The sequence below is a fragment of the Aquila chrysaetos genome, chromosome 10 (assembly GCF_900496995.4).
Source record: "Aquila chrysaetos chrysaetos chromosome 10, bAquChr1.4, whole genome shotgun sequence".
Classification (NCBI taxonomy): domain Eukaryota; kingdom Metazoa; phylum Chordata; class Aves; order Accipitriformes; family Accipitridae; genus Aquila; species Aquila chrysaetos.
The window spans coordinates 11,233,503-11,252,460 of record NC_044013.1 but is presented as its reverse complement, the minus strand read 5'-3'; the positions used below and the strand labels follow the sequence as shown (position 1 = coordinate 11,252,460).

Sequence of the window (18,958 nt, the reverse complement as noted above, 5' to 3'; positions counted from 1 at the left end):
GCCTTCCGCTTGCTTTTGTTGTTTCCCCAGCCCTGGGCTGCCTGGGTGTTAGTAGGTAAAAAGGACAATGTTTTTGTTTCCTGCAGCGCCACTGCTGGATTCCAGCTGCAGCTCCCTGGGGAAAGGAGGGTGCTCTGGGCATTCCCCCTGGGGCTGGCTCACCAAAACCTGCAGCTGGGCTACCCCGTCCAGCCTTCTGCCAGCCTGGCTCCTCTGAAGTGAGCCTTGTGAACTAAGTGAACCTTGGTGGCTTTTCCTTGTGAAGCAGCTGATGGAGAGAGGAAAAAAAAAAAAAAAAAAGTTTTTTTTCCCTTTTGGCTTGGCCTTTGGAGGCTGGGGCCAAGGAAGGTGCTGGGACTGGTCCCTGAAGGCACAAGCGACTGCTGCAGCAGCTGTGAGTGGCCCTTGGCTCAAGGCCCGCTGCCCGCACTCCGAGAGCAGAGGGCTGTGCTGAGCGCGGACACAGCCCCGGCTGGCTTATTCCGAGTCCCTTGACAGAAAAAAACCCCACCACCCAACCACCGTGTAGTGACGGTGGTTGGAGAGCCGAAACTCTTATTTTGCTTCTTTAAAAGGAGGGATGGGGAAACCCAGCCCCGACGCCTCACCCGCCCTCCTCCGCTGTGCGGCGGCAGGAGCCGGCTGTTCTGAGAGCGAGCCCACGCTGCGGGGAAGGCCGGCCCCGGGCCACCTCGCCCGCCCGCTGGGTGCCGGGGGGCTGCGCTCCCCGCCCGCGGTGGCCCCGGCCCCGGTAGCGGGCGGCCGCACGTGCCGGCGGGCTCGCCCCGCCCCGCCCCAGACTCCACTTCCCGGCGGCCCCCGCGCGCATGGCGGCCGCCCGCCTCCTTCCCGGCGGCCCCCGCGCGCGCGCCGTCCCTTCCGCCTCTGCCGCGGTGCCGGGCTCCGTGCGGCGGCACCGGGCCGCGCCGCGGCCGGGCCCCGCTCCGGCTCCGGCTCCGGCTCCGCCATGGCGTCCTGCGCCGACATCCTCCGCAGCGAGTTCCCCGACCTGGACGGCGAGGTCTTCGCTTACGTGACGGGTGAGCGGCGCCCGCCTCCCCGCGGCTCGGCCTCCCGCCCCGCCGCGTGTCGCGACACCTCCCCGCTGTCGCGACAGGCGGCCGCGCCCGTAGTCGCGACAGGCCGGCCGGGGAGGGGCGGGGGAGGGCGAGCGGGCGGCTGCCACCTGTCGGCCGCGTCGCGACACGCGGCCGGCCGTCGCGACAGCGCCGTCGCCGTGTGCCCGCAGGGATCCTGCACGGCAGCGGGGCGGACTTCGAGTCGGTGGACGAGCTGGTGGAGGCGGTGGGGGAGCTGCTGCGGGAGGTGTCGCGGGACGCCAAGGACGACGGCGCCATCCGGGAGATCTGCCAGCGCCTCTTCAACACCCTGCAGCTGTAAGGGTCGCCCCGGCCCCCGCCCTCGCACCCTCCTCACCGCCCTCCTCCTCCTCACCGCCCTCCTCCTCCTCCTCTCGCAGGGACGAGGGCCGGGCCCAGCGCTGCAGCCAGGTGCTGCTGGACGCCCCCATCCAGCTCTCCCAGATCACCGATGGATACGGTGAGTGGGGACCCCCAGCCACGCGTGTCACCCCCGCGGCTCCCGCCCTCTCTCACCAGGGTGCCGGCGGCGGGGACGGGCTCGGGGCGTTGAGTGTGCGGGCATCTGACCTCGGGGAGCGGTTCCCCCCGCCCGCGGCCGCCTCGGGCTCCCCCGCACGGGTGCACACACACCCCCACACCCCCACACACGCTTCTCTTCCCGCTGCTGAGCCGGGGCCGGCAGCACCCGGCTGCCGGCAGGGTAAGCTGGGGTGGCGGGAGAGGAGCCACCCTTCGGTCCCCTCGTCCTGCTGGGAGAGGGAACGGTCGTGTCTGGTCGTGGGCAGCCGTTAAGGCGGCGCTTTGTGGAGCCTCCCTGGAGCACCTGCTCACCAACCCAACCGTCTCGTTGCAGCAGATGCCAGCGTGGACCTGCTGCCGGGGCTGTTGCTGAAGAGAGGCCAGACCTCGGTAAGTGGGGGGCCGTGCCCTCGTTCGTAAGCTGGCAGACCCGGTGGGAGCAACTAATGTGTGGGGCTGCGGGTGCCCTGCCCTGCTCCGGTCACCTCAGCCTCGGAGAGTAGCTGGGACAGGCAGCCGTCCTGGTTAGGGACAGAGCAAGCTCCTCCTTGTCAGGTTCACTGTAATTTGGGAAACTCTTGACCTTGGTCTGGTAAAGAGGCTCAACAGGAGTTAACGGCTTATTAATTTGACAAGATCTATTTTCCTGTCATTTCTCGATGAACTTCAAAGCGTGGTTGAGGCAGTGGTGGTGCTCAGAGCGCAGCTTCTCTGACTTTCACGAGGACCTTTGGCTTCTACAGCAAGACCTTTGAGAAAATAGGATGTACCGGGATGACATCGTGCCATATTCAATGAGAGAGAAAATCCTGGCTAATGGTTAGATGCGGGAATGTTACAGGTGGGGAGTTAGCAGGGAGCAGCTGTTTTCCAGAGAGCTGCTGCGGGGAGGTCGTAAGCCCAGCTTTAGAAATGGCTGTGGATTGTCATGGTTTGAGAGATAAGAGCAGGAGCAGGGAAGTTGGGAAGCAGTTATGCTCCGTGACCCGGAGGAAATGGGAACATCTTTACCAATGAAATGTGTGGCTGCTCAGGAGCGACCTGGCTTGCCCTCTGTGTTGGATATGCCAGAGTTTGAATACGGGTGAGGTGCGGTTGTGCATCTGCAAAGCAAGGATGGCGGTAGCTGTACAGGGTGGGCAGTCACTCTATCAGGCTGGTGTCTTACAGAGCTCTACTTTCGTGGGGTAACGTGTTGAGGACGAGAACCCCTCGCTTGGAGGCTGAGACCTAATGTGATCCCCACGTGTCTGAATGGGAGTCTTAAGTGAAAGCTGGCAGCTGTTGCTGGTTTTGGCACCAGAGTTGTTGCTGCTGGGTTCACTCTCTGGCTCTCGTGTCCACAACTCAAAAAGGATCTTCAGAAAAATTGGAGACGGTTCAGAGAAGGCCTCAGGAGGCCTCTCAGGTTTTGGAGGACATGTCTTACTGGGAGATTCAGGGAGCTCGTTATAGTTTACAGAGTGACTCAATCTGTCTGTAGGTACAGGGTCACAGCTCCAGTAACAAGACACTCTTCAGTCTAACATGCAGGTCTGTAACATGCTTCGGTGGCTGCAGAGTTGCCTAGAAATATCTAGGAGTGTTCTTGGTCAGCCACAAATATTTGACTTGACGCAGGAATAAGCTGGAGTGGGCTGAGAGCCTGGCCAAGACCAGAGGCCAGGTTAAAATGCTTGGCTCCTTCTTGCCTTCAGGTTTAATTAAATGCTTTTTGTCTCTGTCGTGATTGATCCACTGCGTAAGCTGAGTTTGTTCCAAACTGGCTAAAGTTTAACGTGTCGGGAAGGGAAACGCCTCATGGTTCAGAGCAAGGGTGGGCGCAGGGTGTAGCGGAGGAGGCACTGGGATACCGGGTTGCTGCTGATGAAGTGACTTGGCTGACCCCGGTCCCTGGAACTACAAAAACTGGCTGTGCATTAGGGTCAGCCAAACCCTTTGCCTTGCTGAGGCAAACTGTTGTGTATGAGCAGTTGATTTAGGACTTCATTCCTGAAGTGACTTCCTGGCCTGATTAGCTTCCTCAAAATGTGCTTGAATCTGTCCCAGTTCCTCTGTCCTACCTCCCTCCTGCCCTCCCTCCCTCCCTTCCTTCCAGGCATGAGGGGTTGATTGAGCTCTTTTCTCCTGGTGTTGGGCTTTTGGGGCTTTTGCTGAAGATGCTCTCTCTTCTTTAAACTCTCTGTTTCGTGCCCCAGATGGTGAATGCCAAGAAACTGGAGAAGGCGGAAGCCAGGCTGAAAGCCAAGCAGGACAAGAGGATGGAGCGGGATTCCCTGAAGTCATCTGGCCCTCTGTGAGTATGGAGGGTGCCTCGAAGATCCCCATCCTGTTCTGCTGAGCTTGGCTGGGATCTGGCTGTACCGGAGCTTTCCTGTTGAGCCCCCTTCTCTGTCTTCTGCCTGCCCGCAGGGTTCTTGAGGAGGCGTCTGCCAGCCAAGCTGCCAGCAAGAAGGAGACTCGCATGGAGTCATCAGGCAAGAACAAGTCGTATGATGTGCGCATCGAGAACTTCGATGTGTCCTTCGGTGAGCGGTGAGTGCAGGTTGGGAGGTGGGACAGATTCTGGCTGAGGTTTTGGACCATGGGGGATTGAGACTGGATTGGAGAGTGGTTGAGAAATTACAGAGGGTATGGGAAAGATCAGAAAGCGAGGTGGGCACGTGACCCTGTTGGCTTTGGGCAGGAGAAGTCTGTAATGGTTGCTTGGCTCCAGCACAGCCTGAAATATGCTGGGGGCAGGTGGCTGCTGGTTTTCTCCCTCTCCATGGGGCAGTCTGACTGGGTACCTGCCTGCCTGCCTGGTCTCTTGCTTTAGTGTCCTACTGGCGGGAGCAGACCTGAACCTGGCGTTTGGACGGCGCTACGGACTGGTGGGCAGGAACGGGCTGGGGAAGACCACGCTGCTGAAGATGATCGCCAGCCGGAGCCTGCGCATCCCCTCGCACATCAGCATCCTCCACGTGGAGCAGGAGGTGGCAGGGGACGAGACGCCGGCGCTGCAGAGTGTGCTGGAGTGCGACACTACTCGTGAGAGCCTGCTGCGGGAGGAGAGGAATCTGACGGCTAAGGTTAATGCCGGCAGGTGAGATGTTGCTACTGGGTTTCCAGCCCTTCTATGGCCTCTTGACCACAAGGTCTTGTTCTGAGGTCTCTCCCTTCAAATGAAGGGCTCCGGCAAGGCTGGGCTGCATCTTGCCCACCTTAGTCCTGCTTGGGGAGATCAGCCTCCTCCCTTAGCGCTCAAACCCTCACCCTGGTCAGTCCCACACACTCCTCTTTGTCCTGCCCCAGGGGAGAAGGGACAGAAGGTGCCAGGCTGTCGGAGATCTACGCAAAGCTGGAGGAGATTGAGGCAGACAAGGCCCCAGCGAGGTGAGACAGCCCTGTAGGCACCGCTATCCGTTGTCATGGCCAGAGCTGGGCAGTGGTTTGGGGCATGGAAGTGTGATGCTGTGGCGCTGGGATCCACCATGTGGGGACAGGGGCCTCTCCCTACTGCTCTTCTTGTCTCTTCTTCTGTCAAGCTCTGCTGGGTTAGGAGTAGTCGAGCTTCCCCACGAAGCTGGAGGGATTTTTTTTGCCCCAAATGGCTTGCATTGTTGCTGCTGCTCCTCTCGGACCTCCCTAGGTTCCTGGTGTCTGGGGAACATTTCTGGGATGTTGGTGGTAGTGACTCTCTTCCTGTCTAAAGAGCTGAAAACTTCTTGCAAATCTCCTGGGAGTTCATGTGGATGCTTTGCCCTGCTGGGCTGCATTTCCCAGCCAAGTGCTGCTCTTGGGTGTGCAGGAAGTTTTCCTGCACCAGAATGGCTTTAAACCGTGCAGCAGAGTCCCCTTGATGGCCATGGGTCCGAGACCTCAGACTGTGCTCTGCCGTTGGATGCTGTAGCTGGATTCCAGTTCTCTCCCCTTTTTCCCAGGGCGTCCGTCATTCTCGCTGGGCTGGGCTTTAATGCAAAGATGCAGCAACAGACAACCAAGTAAGTTGCCAAGCCCTGGGCATCGAGACAGGAATGGGTCTGGGGAGGTGTTGTTCCTAGCGAGCCCCCAGGCACTGCTGTGGCTGTAAGGGAAGGAAGCACTGTGGGAGAGCAGTCGGCTATTCCTGCCCATCTGATGTGGCCTCCTGCCCTGGGGGTGCCAAGCCACCTGCCTGCTGGACCACAGATCTTGTGCTGTGCCCGAGATCTCTGCAAGGACAAGCTGTCTCTGGGTGACAGCAGAGCCGAAAGGGCCACAGGGGAGCGGGGAGCCTGGCAGACAGGCAAACACAGAGTTGCTCTGCGTTAAACAGTAAACCCTCTCTGCAACCTCTTCTCTCCTCAGAGAGTTTTCCGGAGGCTGGAGAATGAGACTGGCCTTAGCCAGAGCCCTGTTTGCCAGGTTGGTGTCCAGACCTTCATGCTATGGGGTTAACCCTCCTTGCCGTCTGTGCTGCGAGGTGCAGGGGTGCTGCCTAGGGGTCCTTTCTACTGAGTTTCTGGGGTTGGGAAGGGTTGGAGACATCACAGCTCTGTGCGTGTGATGAAATGCACTCTGCACTGACCCTGTGCTCTTTTTGCTTTTGATACCCATGTCTTGTTTTTCCTAGGCCAGATCTCCTTCTGCTGGATGGTAAGTTGATACTACGAGTCCCCTTTGACACCACTGCTGGGCCTGCCTGTGCCCTTGCTGGGCTTGGGAACGTGCCGTGGCCTTTAGCTGCCTGCTCAAAATAGCCCTGTGTGACGGGGCTGGAGTGGCGGGGCTGTCGGTGCTCCCCTGGCACGGTGGGCAGAGCTGGTGGTGATGTGGGGAAGTCTGCTTGGGCGGCCGCTTTTGCTGCGCTCAGCAGAGCTCTGCCCCGTGCCCCAGCCGGGTGGTCTGCGTGTCATCCTGCCCCAAGCACTCCCTTTCCCTCGCCTGTCCCCGTGATGCACCCTGGCTACCAGCCCGCACTGGGGGGAGTCCCTTCACCACAGGGGTGACCCCGGGGCTAGGAGGTGCCCACCCTGGGTGGAGGGTCTGGGCGAGATGCTGCTGCTGGGCGTCAGGGTCTGGGTAGCAGTATGGAGTGGGGGGAGCGTCTCTGGCTGAGCCTTGGACCCCTGTGCCCATACCCCATCACACCCTACATGTGTGAGTCCCGTGAGCTGGGGGAGGAAGGTCCCCACGCAGGGTCTCTTCCTCCACAACACTGATCGCTAGCCTTTCCTGTGTAAAAAAGCATAATCCAGCCATCCTCATCCCTCCTGACCTCAGTGCCTCTTTCCCTTCCCTCAGAGCCAACGAACATGCTGGACGTGAGGGCCATTTTGTGGCTGGAGACCTACCTGCAGGTAGGGGGTGGCGGGAGGCCCCGAGACAGAGTGAGGGCAAGGGATGGAGACGTCCTCCAGGCTGGTGTCTCACCTCGCTGGGTGGTGGGGCTAAGCCCTGCACTCTGGCTTGATGATGCTCAGGCCTCCCTCTCGCTGTCTCCTCCAGACCTGGCAGTCGACCATCCTCGTGGTGTCCCATGACAGGAACTTCCTGAACGCGGTGGCCACGGACATCATCCACCTGCACTCGCAGCGGCTGGACACGTACCGCGGGGACTTTGAGAACTTCATGAAGATCAAGGAGGAGCGGCTGAAGAACCAGCAGCGAGAGTACGAAGCCCAGCAGCAGTACCGTGAGCACATCCAGGTACTGGGAGAAGCCAGTACTGCTGGGGCACTCTCCTCCCAGCCGTGTCCCTTTCTCCATGTTTCTAGACCTGTGGATGTGTGTCCTGGTTTCAGCTGGGATAGAGTTAATTGTCTTCCTAGTAGCTGGTACAGTGCTATGTTTTTGAGTTAGGTATGAGAAGAATGTTGATAACACACTGATGTTTACAGTTGTTGCTAATAGTGTTTAGTCTAAAGTCAAGGATTTTTCAGCTTCTCATGCCCAGCCGGCAAGAAGGCTGGAGGGGCACAAGAAGTTGGGAGAGGACACAGCCAGGGCAGCTGACCCAAACTGGCCAAAGGGGTATTCCATACCATGTGACGTCATGTCTAGTATATAAACTGGGGGGAGTGGGGGTGGGGGGATCGCCGCTCGGGGACTAACTGGCCATCGATCGGGGGGTGGTGATTAATTGCACTGTGCATCATTTGTATATTCCAATCCTTTTATTATTACTGTTGTCATTTTATTAGTGTTATCATTATTAGTTTCTTCTTTTCTGTTCTATTAAACCGTTCTTATCTCAACCCACGAGTTTTACTTGTTTTCCTGATTTTCTCCCCCATCCCACTGGGTGGGGCGGGGGGGAAGTGAGTGAGCGGCTGCATGGTGCTTAGTTGCTGGCTGGGGTTAAACCACGACAATGTGGCTGTATTGTTGCAGGAGGTTTGGCAGCAGAGTGGAGTGGCTGGGACTGAAGGGGACCTAGGGCTCTCTGATGCTTTTCTCTCTTGTAGGTTTTCATCGACCGCTTTCGCTACAACGCCAACCGGGCATCCCAAGTGCAGAGCAAGCTCAAGCTGTTGGAGAAGCTGTGAGTGCCTGTCCTGCTCCTCTCTGGAGGTGGGGAAGGGGCAGCGCTCATGGGAAGAAACAGAGGTTCCCAGGGTGCCTGGGAGATAGGGGGGTGCTTTGGGTGTTGGGTGCTCTGTTCTCTCTAGTCCAGAGGCTTTGGCTAGGATGAGGTGTCACAGAGCTGAAGACTCTCTCTGGGCTTCTGGTGTGGGATCAGACCCCCAGTGCAAGGCACCTTGGTTACGTGTCTCCTCTCCTTGCAGGCCAGAGCTGAAACCTGTGGACAAGGAGTCTGAGGTGATCATGAAGTAAGTGTCCCCTGAGCCCTTGCTTGGAGGGCGCCTGGCTCCGTTTCTGACGTGAGCTCCTCCTGGGTCCTGTCCCAGCTGTGGAACAACCCCCCCTTCCTGAGGGCCAGCCTTACTCTGACAAGGAGCCCAGACAGGCCCCTGTGTTCAGGCTGGGTTCCCTCCTGGGGACAAGGCTGCAGATCAGTGTCCCCTTCTTGTGACCATCCTTCCCAGAGGCCCTGCATGGTAGGGAGCCCCCCTTGCCACCTGGGTGGTTGCAGAGGTTGTCTCGGGGGGGGTGCTGGGAGCAGGGTCTTTGAAGTTCCTGGGCATCTCTCACCTCTTCCTGCCTTCCCAGGTTCCCTGATGGCTTTGAGAAGTTCTCCCCCCCAATTCTGCAGCTAGACGAAGTAGACTTCTATTACGACCCAAGTCACTACATCTTTCGTTCCCTCTCCGTCTCTGCTGACCTGGAGTCCCGCATCTGTGTGGTATGTGGGATTGCAGAGTAGCGGTGGCTATGAGGGGCCTTGGGAGGGCCAGCTTTGATATTAGGTCAGGTTGCTCAGGTCCTTGTCAAGTTGAATTCTGGATATCTCCAGGAAGGGCTATTTGTCCCATTCCTCTGGGTCCCATTGCAGCATTTGATCATCCTCATTTTGAGGAACATTGGAACATTTTTCCTAATACCAGTTAGAATTTGTGACTTATGCCTGTTGTCCATCACCCTTTCACCCGGGCGCCTCTAAGAGACTGGGTCCGTCTTCTCTGTAACTCCCTGTTAGCTGACAGCAGCAGTGTGTAGTGGGGGCTTCTGCTACATTGGATGGGGCAGCAGAGAGACTCTTACATGCTCGCAATGAGGCTGGGACCCAGTAGTCCTTAGGCTCGGGGATTGGGGAGGGAACATCTAGCATTCTGCCTGTGCTGCTTGTCAGTGATAGAAATGCAGCTTCCAGGTAGCTGTACTCACTGGTAAGACTCTCAACCTGCCCCGTCCGCTGCGTGATCATCCAAGAGAACAGAAATTCCCTGATCACTGCCCCCCTGCTCCGAAGTACCTTCATGGGTTTCACGTTCTCCAATGCTGCTGCTGCTTCTCTAGGTTGGGGAAAACGGAGCTGGCAAGTCGACCATGCTAAAGATCTTAATGGGGGAGCTGGCACCCGTCAGAGGGATCAGACATGCTCACAGGTACCTGGTAGGAAGGGCTGGGGGACTGGGAGGAATGGTGCAGCTGGAGGGCTTCTGGGCTGTGCTTTGGAGTGATGGCTGCCCGAGTGACGGGGATGGGTCCTGCAGAACCACGCATATGCCCCCCTTCCTGAAGCTGCAGCTGCAAGCGCCGTGGTTGCAGGGCCTGGTACCAGCTCCCGATCTCTCTTCTTGTTCTGCAGAAACCTCAAGATCGGTTATTTCAGCCAGCACCACGTGGATCAACTGGACTTGAACATCAGTGCTGTAGAGTTACTGGCAAGAAAGTTCCCAGGTGAGTTTTGGAGATCCCAGGAGATCAGGGCGATTGAGGTCTCCTTTGCCATGCATGGAGCACCATTGACTTGTTCCGTGGCCCTGGGCAGAAGGCTCTGTCGTGTCGGTGCTTAAGGGACACTGCCTGCTCTGGTTTAACTCCCCACGTCCAGCCAAGTTCAGGACACCAGCTATGAGAAGCAGGGGTAGCTGGCAGGCTGCAGACCTCAGGCTGCTGCTCCACTGTGGCCGGGTTTTGGGGGCAGATGACCCACTTTCCTGCTGGGCACAGAACGAGCACCAGCTCCCCTTTTCCCAGCTGCCAAAACCTCTGGCTCCCTTCTCTACCACTTGACATTACGTGACGCGGTGACAGGGAATTGGGGGCAGCGTCACTTCTGGAGTCAGTCACCAGCCCTGCAGCCACTGTCCTGTCCTGATTGTGTCAGTCAGATTTTCCCCGCAAACCCCCTGCTTGGGAGGCAATTACCTGGAAGCGGCTGCTGAATTCCTCCCACACCGTGCTGGTCTGGCACAGGCTGCCCAGTCACGGCGCCCACCGAACTCACGGTGCCGAGGGCCCTGTGTCACGCTGGGTCTGCCATAGCTGTGTTGTGACACGCTCCTGCAGGGAAGACGGAGGAGGAGTACCGGCATCAGCTGGGGAGCTACGGCATCTCGGGAGAGCTGGCCGTGCGTCCCGTGGCCAGCCTGTCTGGAGGTCAGAAGAGTCGTGTGGCCTTTGCCCAGATGACTATGTCCTGGTAATTTTCTCCCAGATGCTGTTAATTTTTGCATGGCTCCATCCCTGGAGCCTGCTTCACCGGGAGGAAGGCGGGCACCCAGGGACTTTCTGCTGCCCCACTGAAGCCTTGTCCTTGGGACTTTTGTGGGGAGGGAGGTTGTCATCCTGGGGGGGACTGTGTGGAAGGAGGCAGGTGGCATTCTCCTACTGCTTTGGGCTCACCGGGATGAGAGGTGTCCCTGGAGCTGGGTGACGCTGATCTTGGGGCCAGGCACATGCCGACGGCTGTGGCTCTAAGTGGCTAAAGCAGCAGCCTGTTGGATGTTGCTGCAGTAGGACGGGGTGTAGACACAGCCCGGGCCCGTTCCAGTGCATGCTCAGAGCTGTCGTCTCTTCCAGTCCAAACTTCTATATCCTGGATGAGCCGACAAATCACCTGGACATGGAGACCATCGAGGCACTGGCAAAGGCACTGAATAAGTTCCGGGTAAGGTTCCCTCAACAAGATCTCCCATTTTTCTAACGCTTCCTGCAGCCTCCAGCTCCGGTTACTTGGTATCATCGCCAGAGGTGGGTGGTCAAATACCAGTGGTGACTTCAAGTCCAGGACAGAATTTGGGAAGTCAGTCACATTTCTGCCTTAGCCGTCTGTCCTGGTGGTTTGTTTCACTTGCTGGCTTTGTCTAGGGGTTGCTGAGAGAGGCAACAGCAGGCCAGAGAGCACCTTGTCCCCCATCTTGACCAGTAACCTACACCCTGTGGCTTCTCACGTGCTGCATGTGGCACTCAGCCCTGCCTTGGGGCTGCTGCGATCAGCCTGGTTCTCACTGGTTTATAGTTTCTCAGGTTGGGGCAGTTTTCCTGTGAAAGACAAGCTTAACTGAGGTTGCTCGGGGCCTTGCCCAGCCACCTTTTGACTGTCATTGACTCCACCTGGAATCTCCATCCTTGAAGTTGTAACAAACCCTGCACTTGCCTTCCAGGAGGGGAGGCTAAATACCTTACTGCTGCACATGCCTCCTCCGTACATGGTCTGTCCCCCCGAAGGAAGGAAAGGCTGGGATTAGGTCCCTGCCAGGGGAATATTGTTCAGTTTTCCCTGGAGCGGATGGAAACCTGAAGTCCTGGGCACAGGCTGGACAGGGGCGCAGGATCTCCACGTCACCAGCGCTGGGCCCGGGGTTGTGCTCCACTGAGTTCCCTTTTTTTTCCCCCCTTGTGCATTGGCAGGGTGGTGTAATTCTGGTGTCCCACGACGAGCGCTTCATCCGCCTGGTGTGCCAGGAGCTGTGGGTGTGCGAGAACGCCACCGTGACCCGCATCGAGGGTGGCTTCGACCAGTACAGAGACATCCTGAAGGAGCAGTTCCGGAAGGAGGGTTTCCTATAAGGGAGGCGGGAGCCGGACTGCGCCGGGGGCTGGAGCTTGAAGCTCGGCCGCCTCGGCATCCATCCCAACTGTGCCTGGCAGAGCGCTGAGGAGGCTGCTGCCCGCATGGACCGTCAGCCATGCCATCAAACTGCCACCTGAACTGCTCTCCCCTCCCGGGGCCGGGCGGAAGGACAGCGAGGGAGCGGGAGCCCGGTGCTGCGCGTAGCCGGGGGGCACGCGGGGGGCTCTGCTGCTGGCCGGGGCTGCGCCCGGCGCTGGGCCCACTGGAAAGGCTGTGCCTGGAGCTGCTGCTTTGCCGAGAGGAGGGAAGGGGGTGTCGTGTCCCGACACCCCCCCCCGCCCCGGTTTAACTCCGTGCTCTGGAGGGCAGGAGAGGAGCTGTTCTCCATGTTCCTTTGCTTCCCCCTCTGCCTTTTTTTTTTTTCTTTTTTTTTTTTTTTTCGGTTTAACTGGCTGAACACTAGTCGGGCTCCATCACATGCCACCATCCCCTCTGCCGCCCTGGAGGGAAACGAGGCCTTTGCTGCTAAAAGTAACCCCTGCCTCTTCCCCCAGCCCCTGAAAACTGGGGCTCGCTTGGTCTGTCCTGCCTAGGGGCTTGCATTCCTAGTGCGGAGGGAGCCAGAGCCCGGCTCTGCCTGGGCCCAGCTCCCTGCTCCCTTCCCCACGCTGCTGCCGCCGCTGCCTCACCTCGCTGCCTGCCTTTCCTTTCAAACCGGCCCTGGGTGGGCTGCCCGGGGGTGGGCTGCCCGGCACCCCTCCCTGCCCGCCTGCGCAGAGGTTGCAGTGTAAATAAACCCAGGACGCAGTGGGTGCAGCGCTCTCCTTTCCTTGGGGGGGGGGGCTTGAATTTGGGGGGGGGGGGGGGGTGTCCTTCTGGTGCCTAAGCGTAAGGCTGCTCGGGGGGAGATGGTTTCTAGTTGGGTCTCCCCAAATTAAGTGGCTCCTCAGGGGTGGGGGGGAGGCTGGTGCCTGGGGAGGGGGGGTCGTGTGGGCTTCTTGGGGGCACGGAGCCGCGGCAAGGCCGGGGTTGGGTGTCAGCTCTGGCGGGCGCTGGATCCGGTTGTGGTTTGGGGGCTGCGGAAAACCGGGGCTGGGCGGGAAGAGGGGGCAGAGCTGGGGGGCCCCCTGGCAGCCCGGGGAAAAGAGGGGGGGTGAGGAGGGGGGGCGGTGCTGGGGCACCGGTGTGCCTCGGCGGCTGGGGGTGCCCGGCGCGGCCAGCCCCGGTGCACGGCCGTGTGCCGGTGGGAGCCGGCGCCCCGGGGGTGCGCGAAGCAGGACGTGCGAAGCAGCCCGGCGCCGGTAGAGGCGGACATCCCCCCCCCGCCGCGCTGTCCCCGCGCACCCCTCCCACCGGGGCGGCCGGCGCGAGGCCCCGCCCCCGCCTTCCCCGCCACCAGGTGGTCCCGCCCCTGCGGCCGGGGCGGCGCTCGAGCCTCGCTCCGACCGGCGGCGGGCACCCACCGCACCGGGCAGGGCAGGGCAGGGCGGGCCCGGCGGGCGGCATGAGCGCCGGCGGGGAGGCGGCAGGTGAGGGGCGCGGGGCCGCCGCCCCCGGAGGACCGTTCCCCCGTGGCGGGCCGCGATCGGCGGGGAGTAGCCCCGTGCCCAGCCCCGGATCCCCCGTGCCGGAGGAGGTGAGCGGGGCGGCGGGGACGGGGGGCTGTGTGCGGGTGCCTGGGGGTGCGGGGCTGCCACGGGATGCGGGGGTGCCCGCGGGGGAGGGGGGGTGGAGGGGAGGTCGTCTGTGAGTGTGTGCGCCCCCGGGGGGGGGGGTGGGTGTGCGGGCTCGTGTGTCTGTGTGTGAGCGGGGGGGGGGGCTCCTCTGTGTGCGTGCGGCGGGGGGGGCCGCGTGTGTGTATGTGTGCGCTGGGGGGGGGTCGTGTGTGCGTGTGTGTGTGTGCGCTGGGGGGGGGGTCGTGTGTGCATGTGTGTGTGTGCGCTGGGGGGGGTCGTGTGTGCATGTGTGTGTGTGCGCTGGGGGGGGGGGGTCGTGTGTGCATGTGTGTGTGTGCGCTGGGGGGGGGGGGTCGTGTGTGCATGTGTGTGTGTGCGCTGGGGGGGGGGGGGGTCGTGTGTGCATGTGTGTGTGTGCGCTGGGGGGGGGGGGTCGTGTGTCGAGGAGGGCTCTGCGGGAGAGCGCTCTGTGCCGGGGGCGGGGGGGGGGGGTGATGTGCCCGAGGGAGGCTTGGGAGGGTTGGGGGGGCGCTGTGTGTTGTGCGTGTGTGTGCACGGGGGTGGGGGGGCTCCGTGTGTGTGTCTGTGTGTACGGGGGGGCTCTGTGTGTGTCTGTGTACGGGGGGGGGGTGTCTCTATGTGTGCCAGGAGCTCTCGGGGACGCCTGTGGGTGCGGGCGGGGGATGGTGCCCGGGGCGTGGAGGGAAGGGGGGGGGGGGGCGGCGGCGGCGGCGGCACATGCGGGGTCCGTGGGGGTGCGGCGGAGCGGCCGGGGACCTGCGTGGCCGGGTTGCGCCGCGGCGTGTGCGTGCCGGGGCGGGCCCGGGGCGGGGGGCTGCGGGGGTGCTGGGGTGTGCGTGAACGGGGGAGGGGAGGGGGGGGGCTGTTGTGTGCCGGTTCCGGGGGTGGTGGGGGGGGGGGGGTCCCGCGGCGGTGCGTGTCGGGGTGTCGTTCGGGCGGGGGGGGGGGGGGTCCGTGTGCGGGGGGGGGGTCGCCCCCCGCACCCCCCCCCCGCCGGCGGCCGGTCGGGGCAGGACCGGGAGCGCGGCGCCATCTTGGGAGCCATCAGGTGCCCGGCGCGGGGACGGGCGGCGGCGGGGGAGGTCCGGGGGGGCCGCCCCCTCCCCTGCCCGGCGGGGCCCGGCCGCGGCCGCCTTCCCGCGGGGGGAGCTGTGCGGCCGGGCCCCGGGGTCTCCCCTCGGTCCTCGGAGCCGGCGGAGGGAGAGTTGGGGGGAGTCTGCTCCTCTGCCCCGGGCTCGGGGGGGGGGGGGCGCGGGGCTGGCTCTGCCGCGGGCTCCCGGCCCTTCCCGGCGGTCCCGCAGCCGGGGCCGTGGGTCCCCGGCGTTCCGTCGGCTGGACCTCGTCCCGAGCGGCGCCGGGCTCTTCCGGCTGACCGGGGAGCAACCGGGGAAGCCCAAATCACCGGGCGCCCTCCCAGCCCCGGCGCCTTCTCCCTCTGGCCTTGAGTCAGCCGGCTGTGGGCGGACGTCCCCGGCACCGGGGCTCCCGAGCCTCTGACTCACGCTGTGCCAGGCGGCTGCTGTGCTTTCTGGGTGTCCCGTCCCTGTCCCCGGTGTGTCGTCGTCCCGTCCCCCCCCCCGCGCCGTGATCTGGGTTTTAAAGGGAAGGGCTGCATCTGTCAAGCCAGATGATGCAGATGGGTTACAGGAAGGATGGATGTTCGGGTGACCTAAATATTATGTGCTTGTATAATTGCCTGGCAGTCCAGGGCTGCCCGCCGGGGTCGGTTGTGGTACTCGGCTCAGGTAGGGGTATCCGGGGAGTTTAATCGACACGTGGCGTTTGTTGCAGCCGTTGCAGAAACGACAGAGGACCGTGGAGGATTTCAACCAGTTCTGCACCTTCGTTTTGGCCTACGCAGGCTACATCCCCTACCCTGAAGAGGTAAGTGGGCTTGCGGGGTGTTCCTCTACAAAAAGACTGGTTCTTCTGGGCTCCCTGCCGTGCGCAGAGACCCAGCTCCTAGTTCTTCTCCTGGAGAGTCGTTCTCTGTCCCCAGCCCCTTCCTCCTTACCCTGAATGTCTGTGCTGCCGTCTCCCGTGCTAGTCCTGCATCTTCTTCTCTTGCAGAATGAGCCCTGGACTCACGGAGGCAGCATGAGTCCCCAGAACAGCACAGGGAGCACTCAGGACAGCGATAGCTGGGCCTCATCCCACTCCTCCGACTGCCATGTCCTGACGGATGATGGGAGGAACAGGAATGCCGTGGCCAGGGGGGCTGTGGACAACAGCCTGCTCATGAGCTGCCCTGCCTTCCCCACCGGCTTCTATGATGTCCGGCCCCAGCAAAGCAAACGGAAGAAACCACCAGCAAAGAAACTCATTTTGGAGCAGGAGGTGGAGAAGAGGGTGCCGCTGAGCGCTGGGAAGGGCTTTGGGGCAGAGCAGGACAGGGTGAAGGAGCTGGCTGCGCTGGAGGGACAGCTGCCTCCCGTGAAAGAGCAACTCTTGGAGCCTTCCCTCAACCCGGCTGGGGACCCTCAGCCCAACTCCCTCCTGGAGGAGCTGATGAAGGAGGAGAAGGACTGGACACATGGAGCGCAGGGGACCGAGAAGCCAGCAGGAGATGATCCTCAGCTAAAGGAGCACGACCCCTGCTCTGGAGGGAGGAAAAGCCCCAGTTCCTGTAGTACCTTGGACCAAAGTGAAGGGGAAGATGCGAGCAGAGGGAGCTCCCAGCTTAGCGGTGAGTGCCCAAGGGAGCGCAGAGGGCCCTGTTGTGCTGCAGCCAGTGCCAAATATTGTCCCTCCCTCAGCTGGAGCCACCCATGCTGGCTGCAGGAGGGAGGGCTTGTCGATGGCCCAAGCCTCTCCCAGCAAGGGGAGTACCTTTGGGACCTGGGGGGACTGAAGAGCAGAGGGCAGGGAGCTGGCCTGCCTTTTGGCAGCTCTGTTCTGCAGAGCGAGCAGTACAGACCTGAAATGTGTCTGAAGTGGGGTGTAGGGCCGCCTTGCTCATCTGGTCTTTATTTTTTTCTCTTTTTTTCCCCCCCTTTTGTAACTTTAGCAGTCGAGTTCGCGGCAGCTCCCAACACCAAAGCAGAAGGTGAGTGGGGGGGCTGTCCCATTTAACACTAGTGGAACTGGCTAGTCTGGTCACAGCCGGACCTGCAGCTGGTAAGGTGGTTTCTGACCAGTGTCTCTCTCCCTGACCAGACGACGATGCCTGGGATCTGATCACCTGCTTCTGCCTGAAGCCCTTCGCAGGGAGGCCCATGATCGAATGTAACGAATGCGCTACCTGGATCCACCTCTCCTGTGCCAAGATCCGCAAATCCAACGTGCCTGAGGTTTTCATCTGCCAGCGATGCCGCGATGCCAAGCAGGAGATTCGCCGCTCGAACCGAGCTCGGACGGTGCCCCGCAAGCGCTTCTGTGACTGAAGCTCCTCCAGAGCAGGGAGGCCGGGGGTCCCCTTTTTAAACCGAAGACTGTAGCCCGGTTTGGCTAGACAATCAATGCACAGTAATGGCAGGGGAGGGGCTGGGCCGCGGGGCTGGACTGTCCCCCTTGCACTTCTGACTCTGGAAGCTGCCACGCGTGTCCTCCCTGGGGATCGCGTTGGCCATGTAACTCGGTTACCCCAGAGGTGGGGGGGGAGAGGAGGGTGGTCCAGCCTCGCACTAGGTCACTCGGAAACATCTCTGTCCTCGCACGAAGCTGGCTTAGTGCCTTTCCCCCAGGGCAGCCGAGGAGAACCTAGTCCAAGTAGTTTTTCTGTGGTGTGGTGGAAGCTTACACTTATCCCAAGATGTGACTCCCCTTCCTCCTTTTTCCTCACTGTTTTCCTTTCCTTGCCTCAGACCTTCAGGTAGGCTGTGATGGCAAAGCCCCAGTGAGCCAAGTTCTCCTGCAGCAAGTAGGTGCAGCCCAGCTGAGCTCCCTCCACGTAGTGTGCCGCCCTCCAGGGCGAGAGGGGAAGGGACATAGGTCCTGCTGATGCCTGAAGCAGACTGGGGCTCTGCGACTTGGGGGTATTAGTGGAGCCGTCCATCTCTGGCTCATCAGCCTTGTAGGCTGCACAGGGGAGGTCCTTCCCCTGGCCCATGGTGCTCCTGGTTTTGCTTGCTGTGCCCTTGGCCCCAGGATAGTCCTGTTGGGTCAGGAGCAGCGAAGGCATCCTCTAGTAGATGATTACAAAGGCTGTTCTTGCCGAGCAGCCCTCCTTGATTCACGTTCTCCAGTTGCACTGAGGTCTCCTGTGTGAAGGGGGGTGGGATTCCTGGTAGGATACTGAAGTTATCCTCAGAGCTGGCTGTGGCAGGGCTCAGAGCCCTTCGGAAGGGGAGGAGGAGCGTGCTCTGGTTAGCTTTTCATGTTTTCCACTTCCAGTTTAGAACAACTGAAGCTTGTACCCTGCGGCCATCTCCTGCCTGCAGGGCTGTCTGGTGGAGCATCTGCTTCAACACCAGCTGGATGCTGAGACCTGAGCACGGATGGAGCCAGGAGCTGGGAGGGCCTTGCTTCCCAGCACTCCCTCCATCACAGAAGTTGGTTTTTTTTCCTGGACATGTAGAGTGAAATCTAATGACTTGTCAAGAGTGGGCCCTGAGCCCCTTCTGCTATGCAACTGCTGCTCCGGAGACACGGGATGTGCCCTCTCCAGGCCCCTAGTTAAGTTTGGCAGTGGAAGGCTTTTCCCCCTCCGTGTCCCCTGTGTGCGGTGTGTGTGTGTGATCTCCTGGGGCCCCATGTGCACTAACTGTTGGATCCCACCTTCTCACAGCCCCTCCAAAGAGCCTGGCCCATGTGCCTTCTGCACTTTCCCTGGGGGACGCAGACCCCGCTCCTGTCCTGGTGACACTCGGCTCGGCCCCCGGTGTGCCGCTGCCTGCGGTGGGGAGTGGGACAGCCTCCACTTGCCAGTCCCCATCACTATATTTCTAACTGGGTTCTTTCCTACTTGCACATCTGGTTACTGTGGGACCACAGCTGGGGGAGGGTGTGGGGCAGCCCCCTGTCACTCAGCAGCCCCCAGGCTCGTCCCTGTGCCTCTCTCCTCCTGTGGAAAGCCTGGGCCCCAAAAGTGCTTTATGTTTTTATAGTTACTTTGTATTGATATGTAAAATAGCGAATTCTGGTCCTTGCCCTGTGGAGTGTGGCTGGAGTCTTATGTATATAATAAAGTACTTTTGCCATAACGGTGGTGGCTTTGGCATAGTTCGGTGGCCTTGGGTCTCACGTCCCTCTGGGACCTGAGTGCTGCCTGCTCCCCTTCTGCTGTGGCTGGGAGGGGACCTGGCGTGGGGGTCCCA

At 61.0% G+C, this 18,958-nt stretch overlaps 2 protein-coding genes across 5 annotated transcripts; both read left to right on the top strand.

The window, feature by feature from the left end:
* Positions 1-869: 869 nt before the first annotated feature.
* ABCF3 (ATP binding cassette subfamily F member 3) lies at positions 870-12,818 on the top strand. 3 transcript variants are annotated; one of them, XM_030028502.2, is made up of 21 exons: positions 871-1,040; positions 1,250-1,397; positions 1,481-1,560; positions 1,960-2,012; positions 3,821-3,918; positions 4,035-4,157; positions 4,441-4,707; positions 4,917-4,997; positions 5,546-5,605; positions 5,952-6,008; positions 6,217-6,239; positions 6,888-6,943; positions 7,092-7,292; positions 8,051-8,127; positions 8,372-8,416; positions 8,757-8,889; positions 9,504-9,592; positions 9,796-9,887; positions 10,500-10,632; positions 11,013-11,100; positions 11,844-12,818. In XM_030028502.2, the coding sequence occupies exons 1-21, from the start codon at positions 968-970 to the stop codon at positions 12,000-12,002; spliced, it is 2,136 nt and encodes a 711-aa protein (XP_029884362.1). In that variant the 5' UTR covers positions 871-967; the 3' UTR covers positions 12,003-12,818. The 3 variants fall into 3 exon arrangements, with proteins under 3 accessions (XP_040982757.1, XP_029884362.1, XP_029884361.1); XM_030028501.2 differs by having other exon boundaries at positions 1,957-2,012; XM_041126823.1 differs by lacking the exon at positions 5,546-5,605 and having other exon boundaries at positions 870-1,040; positions 1,957-2,012.
* A 625-nt stretch (positions 12,819-13,443) lies between these two features.
* LOC115347287 (PHD finger protein 13-like) lies at positions 13,444-18,844 on the top strand. 2 transcript variants are annotated; one of them, XM_030028503.2, is made up of 5 exons: positions 13,444-13,642; positions 15,495-15,587; positions 15,774-16,389; positions 16,711-16,749; positions 16,860-18,844. In XM_030028503.2, the coding sequence occupies exons 1-5, from the start codon at positions 13,511-13,513 to the stop codon at positions 17,084-17,086; spliced, it is 1,107 nt and encodes a 368-aa protein (XP_029884363.1). In that variant the 5' UTR covers positions 13,444-13,510; the 3' UTR covers positions 17,087-18,844. The 2 variants fall into 2 exon arrangements, with proteins under 2 accessions (XP_029884363.1, XP_029884364.1); XM_030028504.2 differs by lacking the exon at positions 13,444-13,642 and adding an exon at positions 14,933-15,367.
* The last annotated feature ends 114 nt before the right edge of the window (positions 18,845-18,958 follow it).

What these genes read in the sequence shown, in the direction of transcription:
- ABCF3 (XM_030028501.2), top strand. Translation starts at nt 968, where the DNA reads ATGGCGTCCTGCGCCGACATCCTCCGCAGCGAGTTCCCCGACCTGGAC. An exon ending in GGTCTTCGCTTACGTGACGG is followed by an intron (nt 1,041 to 1,249) that starts GTGAGCGGCGCC and finishes GTGTGCCCGCAG; the next exon opens with GGATCCTGCACGGCAGCGGG. An exon ending in GGGATCAGACATGCTCACAG is followed by an intron (nt 9,593 to 9,795) that starts GTACCTGGTAGG and finishes CTTGTTCTGCAG; the next exon opens with AAACCTCAAGATCGGTTATT.
- LOC115347287 (XM_030028503.2), top strand. Translation starts at nt 13,511, where the DNA reads ATGAGCGCCGGCGGGGAGGCGGCAGGTGAGGGGCGCGGGGCCGCCGCC. An exon ending in GATCCCCCGTGCCGGAGGAG is followed by an intron (nt 13,643 to 15,494) that starts GTGAGCGGGGCG and finishes CGTTTGTTGCAG; the next exon opens with CCGTTGCAGAAACGACAGAG. An exon ending in AGGGAGCTCCCAGCTTAGCG is followed by an intron (nt 16,390 to 16,710) that starts GTGAGTGCCCAA and finishes TTGTAACTTTAG; the next exon opens with CAGTCGAGTTCGCGGCAGCT.